At 39.2% G+C, this 6,865-nt stretch overlaps 1 protein-coding gene across 1 annotated transcript in view; it reads left to right on the top strand.

Annotated features, from left to right (window-relative positions):
• Nucleotides 1-6,612, top strand: part of LOC138026266 (aarF domain-containing protein kinase 1-like) — a 9,494-nt gene extending 2,882 nt beyond the window's left edge. The window contains exons 3-8 of the mRNA XM_068873538.1: nucleotides 1-192; nucleotides 490-648; nucleotides 1,301-1,417; nucleotides 2,946-3,092; nucleotides 3,472-3,669; nucleotides 6,225-6,612. The exon at nucleotides 1-192 is cut by the window's left edge and continues 171 nt beyond it. Coding sequence (XP_068729639.1) covers nucleotides 1-192; nucleotides 490-648; nucleotides 1,301-1,417; nucleotides 2,946-3,092; nucleotides 3,472-3,669; nucleotides 6,225-6,584 — 1,173 coding nt within the window. The 3' untranslated portion in view covers nucleotides 6,585-6,612. The remainder of the gene's footprint in view (nucleotides 193-489; nucleotides 649-1,300; nucleotides 1,418-2,945; nucleotides 3,093-3,471; nucleotides 3,670-6,224) is intronic.
• The last annotated feature ends 253 nt before the right edge of the window (nucleotides 6,613-6,865 follow it).

Genomic DNA, 6,865 nt, shown 5'->3' with positions numbered 1-6,865 from the left:
CAATTTGTTCTCCAAGAGGAACTTAATTGTAAAGTGGAGGATGTGTTTGCAAGTTTTGAAGACGTACCTATTGGGGCTGCATCCCTTGCCCAAGTTCACAAGGCAACATTGCATGATGGCCGCATTGTAGCAGTGAAAGTACAACACAGGGATGTTCAAAGTCATGCTGCAGTTGACATGAAAACCCTTGAAGTGAGTGTACAGGGCAAATAGGGAACTAAGACGTAAGTCATAGAGATGATAACCAGAAGTCGCAATTTTATCACTTGTTTGATGCTAATACATGTGTATTGGTTTCAAAATACTATTTGCTAAATTATCAAGTGTGTGTGGAACAAAAAGATTGCTTTAAGCTAAGAAAATTTCAATTAAAACTCATCAAAAGACGAAGTGTCTTAAACAGCAGGACATGTCCAAAGGGAAAGTTGTTCTGGAGTAGCTGCAGTATGTACATGTGTAATAATTGCCATTTTTCTTTAACTTTCCCAGATTCTGTATCATGTGGTGTCCTGGTTGTTTCCAGAGTTTAAGTTTCAGTGGCTTGTTGAGGAGTCAAAGAAACATCTTCCACTTGAACTGGATTTTGAGCGTGAAGGGTGGAATGCTGTGAAGATAATGCACTTTGTCAAGAAATTTCCTTTTGTTAAGGTAGTGTGTTCATTAAGTAATGGTCCGGCTAAGAAGCAGGCAGCCCAGCGGCAAAAGTACTTAGAAGCTGCTGCTCCAATCGAGGCATCTGATTGGCTAATATCGGAAAATGTCGAAAAAAGATGAGAAAAAAATGAAAAAAAAGCCTTTTTTGGATTTCTTCTTCCCCATGCCCTTGATCTCTGTCTCTCGGCCAAATTTGGGCATTGTTCTATGCGCCATTCGCCAATCGGCAAATGGCGCATAGAATCTTGACGATATTTACAAACATAGTTTTTGAAGGCATAATGATTTGTTCTACGAAACAGAATCTAATTTTTTAGACGGCAAGTCGATTACATTTTTCATTGAAATTCAAATTTCGCGCTTTTAGCTGCTTACACCAATGGGAACAGCCGAACTTAATTTGATTAAAAATGTTGGCACATTTTAACTAACCGACGCTATTGCCGCGGGCTATTGTTTTTCTGCCTGCTTTTTAGCCGGACCATTACTTAAAATTAAATTTGATGTTGATTCTGCAAATTAGTTTGGAAACATGCCAGGGGACTGTTGAGAGTATTGATATCTGACTTATATAATAATATCATTTTATGGGATTTTCATATGGAAGTGAAGGACGTTTGTCAGGGTTTCATCTCTTTTCTCCAAGATCCCTGAGATTTACTGGAAGTATTCAACCAAGCGAGTATTAACCATGGAATTCTGTGATGGCGGAAAAGTAGATGATCTGCCTTATATGCAAAATCACCGGATATCATCTGACGAGGCAAGTGTGAAAATGAAGCATTTTTTTGTTCACTCCTTCCAGATATAACCTGTTGTGGAATGTTGTTTGAAAAATGAGGTATTGTGGCCATGAAAGAAATTTTGAGTTTCTTCTGTAAAAGAAATACAATAGTAACATGACATTGTAATTCTATTAGTTAAGATAGAGCGGTTTTGAAATAACTTTCGAAAGTAATTATGCAGTTGCAATTATTGCTACACCTAGTGATTGGTTTAAAAATGACTCACACCAGTTTATCATCCAATGAGCAGGAAACCAAAACCGATCGTGACTTGCACACCCAATTTTTCTCGTGCTTTGAGCAAGTTAAATGGAATTGCTACAAATTTGGATTAGTTCATTCTTCTGTTTGCACCTGCTCTGATTGGTCGAAGTAATTACTTTGGTATTTGTTTTTCGGCACTCAATTGAAAACTGCTCTATCAGGGTTCGTACATGTCTTGAAAACCCTTTAAAGCCCTTGAATTTTTTCTGACTCGCATTTTTAATCTTTGAAAACTTCAGTGAAAATAATCAGCCACTTAAGTCATGTCAGTCAAATGCGAAGAGCTGTGGGGTCGAAAATGGTTACCAGTGCCTTTGCATTATAATTTATTTTCACGCATGTATGTTATGGAAAATGAGCAAGAATTGTATTGTTAGACTATTTCCCTGAGTAAATTCTTCGATGTAAATGAAAAAGAGATCCTTGAAATCTCGAAATTTGTCCCTTGAAAGTCCTTGAAAAGTCCTTGAATTTTGGTCTGGAAAGTGTACGAACAAAATGAACCTTGTCTGTGCACCAATACCACTGAGGATGCAGGTTTAAGCTACGTTTATCTAACGGCCATAGGCTCAACAATATACCTCGAAACTGATGTTTGAGGTACATGTACAGTACATGTGTTTATCTTAGTTATTTTATATTTTTTCCATATGAACATCCCAGAAATGCATTAAGAGAAACGTTCTTTGAAAAAAGGTTTGAGAATGAAGATGGGGTCCAATCCAGATTGAACAGCCTTCCTAAAGAACATAAGTTGTTCGTTGAATGATCACCAAGAAGGCATCAGTCGAGGGGATAAATCAGTATGAATCCTCGACATAGGGAATTTATCAGTATATCTAAATTACTGTTTACTTAAGTGTGCAACTTAGTGCATGTACATGTATGAAAAAAAACAGTATTATATTAATAAATCATGAAATAGTTGATTATTTATACCCTTTCAATTAGTGCATATCGCTTGCGAACTGCATCTCAGCGCTCCGGGTTTGAATCCCAGCTTGTGTACTCCAAAGTTCACTCAGCTTTCTATCCATTTGTGGTAGGTAAATGAGTACCAATATTACTGGGAACAAGTTGTGCTTGTGCATGCAACGGGATTGGAGTAGCATCCACCCCGGCCGTAATTTACAGTAGAAGCTGAAGAAAAAGGAGCCTTCAGGTTGCCTTCGACTTTGGTCGGCCTCTTGTCTTGTCGAACCCATTTTGGATGTTTTTAGCACAGTGTCACATTTACTTCAGGTTGCACAGAAGCTTGGTATCCTTTACAGTGAGATGATATTTGTCAATGGCTATGTGCACTGTGATCCTCATCCAGGCAACATTTTAGTGCGCCGCAACCCCAAGCTTGGAGTAGAGATTGTCTTCTTAGACCACGGCTTGTATCAGGTAATGTTTCTTAAGTGGACGCTATCTCTTCAGTAAATGGCAACCTTTGTAATGAAGTACGATCACCTACTGTAAGTGATTGTAGCCCTGTAGAACACAAAATGTTTTTTCTACCTGACAGGTAACCTAAATTCATAGTTGACATACTGATTATAGCACATCTATGAGAAACATGAAATGCCTAGGACAATAATTGTTGGGCTATGCTTACCTTATAGTTAAAGAATATAAATTTGTTATAGGGGTAATTTTGGTTGGTTTTTCAGCAGTTTCCTCTTAACTTTCATTTCATGACGTTACTTTGGAATCGGCACACACCACATTACTTGCATTCCAGGAAATTAGTAGATTGGTGTGATTTTTCTTTTTCTACATGTAGACACTCTCGCATGATTTTCGGGTTCAGTATTGCAAGATGTGGCAGTCGCTAATCAATGCTGACTTGGAAGGCATTAAGCAAAGCAGTGAAGCATTGGGAGTTAAGGAGATGTATGGCCTGCTGGCCTGCATACTGACAGCAAGATCATGGGATGTGATAACAACTGGAATTGATCAGGGACCCATCACTGATGATGAGGTATGCTGGGAGGGGATGCGTTGTTGCTTTCATTGGGGAGTTATTAAGCATGGAACGTTTTTGAACCATGGACAACCGGAAGGGAACTGCACTGACACTATTTAACAATTAGACCCATAGCCCTTGCAGGCTACGGGTCAATAGCCCATGAGGCGAAGCCTAATGGGCTATTGACCTGTGGCCCTTTAGGGCGAAGAGTCTAATTGTTTTAGTATCACCCAACTAGTCAGATAGAAAAGGCAATAATAAAGTTAGCAAATGCAAGTTAAAGAAATATTTATTTGGGAATAAAAGTAAAGAAAGCGTCACGCTTTTCGCTACTCGAGGACTATTATTTAGTCCTCTAGTAGTGTAGCCAATCAAAATGCAGGATTTGCATTAGTCCACTAGTTGGGTGATACTAATACATTATTTTATATTGCTGTAGCCCCGTGCAAATGGATGCACCATTGTTGGCCAACATTGTTCCAACATTGTTGGGTGTTACTTGTTGCCTCCTTTTGCACACCCTGTTGCATGTTCTTGCATTTTGTTGGGAGTCCCAACATTTCTTTTGTTCCATAATTGCCTCCGAAGCATAGCGCAACACTATTGGATCCGTCTGCAAAGCTCTGCCAACGTTGTTGAGACCTCGCACGCTTATGGTCTCCATGGAAATAGCAATGCATTAAGGGCCTACTGATGTTTTTTTTGGGGGTGTGTTGCTAAGGATGTAATGGTTAAGTAATCTGAGAGAATTTGGCATTATTTTGGTCAGTTTCCAACTTTTGTAAACCAGTGACCCTAAATATGACGTTTGTTTCATAAGCTGGTCTTTTAACATGTTTTTAACAAAAAGCAAAATGACTGCGACATTTGACAACTCAGTTTAAACTTCTCTGTTCTTAAAAGTGCACCTAAGGTCAAAATATTTAATTTTGCAGAAGTTATATATCAAATGTATATTTACCTTTTCTTCTCTAGATTTAAATTTTTAATTTGCCCTATCAATCAATCAGAACATACTTTGAGACCTGTTAGGTGCACTTAAGAAACAGAGGGAATTGTTACACCCGAAAAAGGGGCCCGTTTCTCGAAAGTCCCGAAAACTTTTCGGGTCCGAAAAGCCATTTGTGAAAATACTAACCGCTTGTTTTGGAAAGCTGATCTTTTAACATGACTTTAAGGTAGCAAAAAGAAAAAGGACTGTGAAGTTTGACGACTTAAATCCTCTTCGTTCTTAAGATGCAAAAGGAATTGTGACACCCGAAAATGGCCCGCAAAGTTTCGGGACTTTCGAGAAACGGGCCCAAGGCTCGAAAAGTTTCGGGACTCTTGAGAAACGGGCTCCAGCTCCCAGTTAGCGCGATAATTTAATTGGCAGAGGAGTGCACCGGTATCATATATGTTGTGGCAGGGGCAACCAGCGAGTAATATCGGTAAATATCTGTTTGCAAGGATTTTTGAATGTTCTAACTCAGACTTACGAGGCTCACTACGATTTTGGACATTTTTCTGAACATGTTTCCTAAATTTCGGAAAAAGAAGTGAAGGGTCTGAAGAGTGCTAATTTTTCTGATGTGAGTAAGATCAGAAACCCATAAGGGTTGAAACGTGTGACGGCCCCTTGTGTGCTGGGAAACAAGCTTCTGAATATTCAATTTGCTAAGTACCATATTTGGAACAACAAGAGAGAAACATTCAACCAATCAGTTCGCAAAAACACCGTGACGCAATACCACCAATGTTCTCGCGCGAAATTATCTGGAACGAGGGGTTTCCAAATATGGTACTTAGCACTGAATATTCGGAAGCTTTGAACGCGCGTTACACGTTTCAACCCTTATGGGTTTCTGGTAAGAGTCAACTGTAATATTGGAAAAAGCTTAAAATTTCATTTTCGCCAAACCTTGTTTGAGAATCATATTTTAGCAAACGTCCCCTAAAATTTTCGGGGGAGGGGGGAGGGTGGGAAAGGACGACTACGAAATGTAAACCTTCACGATTCCACCTTTCACGATGTAACTTTTGGACGAGGCGAAAAAGCCACATAGAAATTTCTACAGGCCTGAAGTTCCCCTAGAACACCCGAACATATAAATATTTTGTAGGGCAGCTGCAAACTCACTTAAACGATTTTTCAGTTAAAGCATGGTGCAAACTATTTTAGGTAATTCTGACAAATTTCAAGACATTCAGTCATTGGGTGCCCCTATCCTGGATTCAAATTCCGTTGAAGCTTGAATATTTCAGGCTTTCATTTCGTTGCTGCTTAAGTAACGCCGGTTCGTAGCTACGATGCTTGATTCCACAGTTCAGTTATGTGTTTCATATATGATGTATACTATATATACTAACAGAGCGCAAGATGAAGAGATTGTTCCTCCCTTTGTGGTTACGTCTAAGCTCTTCATTTAGTGATGATTTGGTGTTAGCTTCTGTATGGTTGGCTTTTGTGCGGGATTAGGAACATTGTCTGAAGAGAGAGCGGATTGTCCGCTGGGAGGGACGCAGTTTTATGACATTGACTTGAAAATCTGGCGTCACGTTTTTAGTTCTTTGAATCTCATTTGCAGGCAGAACTTATCCGAGTGAACGCTGCAACTTATGTCACAGAGATCACGGAACTTCTAAACCGAGTACCACGACAGTTGTTGCTATTACTAAAAACAAATGACTTGTTACGGAGTATAGACTTTAGGCTCAAGACAAGAGCCACTTCCTGTTCCTTTGTTACCATGTCTCGCTGTTGCATTCGCGCTGTAACCGAACAAAGACTGCAGGAGTGTCGTGGATGGGCGGACTGGGTAAGAATCCATGCTGATTCTACCCTCGGTCACCTTCGAATAACTCTTTATCAAGTTTATGTTTCTGAATTAGTTACAACGATAAGAAGATTAGCAACATGGTTTGTACATAGATTTGCTTTTTTGTAACGGAAATAAAATGTTATTTCTGGAGCAATTTTGTTGTAATCTTTTTTTCTTGAATAATTCGCTCTTTATGGCGGTAAATGACGGAGTGAGTATTTTTCTACGATTGTGATACATTTTTTTGAAGGATCATTGAAAGGGGAAGCGTTTTTAATCTTCTTAGATCAAGATTAGGACTGTAAACCCTTTACTCCTTTTCTCATCGTTCATTATTACTGGGTTGCTAAACCGAGTCGGAATCTGCGTAGCGTTTCGTCGTTTTATTTTTTTCCGTGTCGGTAAAA

The sequence above is a fragment of the Montipora capricornis genome, chromosome 12 (assembly GCF_036669925.1).
Source record: "Montipora capricornis isolate CH-2021 chromosome 12, ASM3666992v2, whole genome shotgun sequence".
In the NCBI taxonomy this organism is placed as follows: Eukaryota; Metazoa; Cnidaria; class Anthozoa; order Scleractinia; family Acroporidae; genus Montipora; species Montipora capricornis.
The sequence above is the reverse complement of the archived record's forward strand: the minus strand, read 5'-3'. Positions and strand labels throughout refer to the sequence as shown.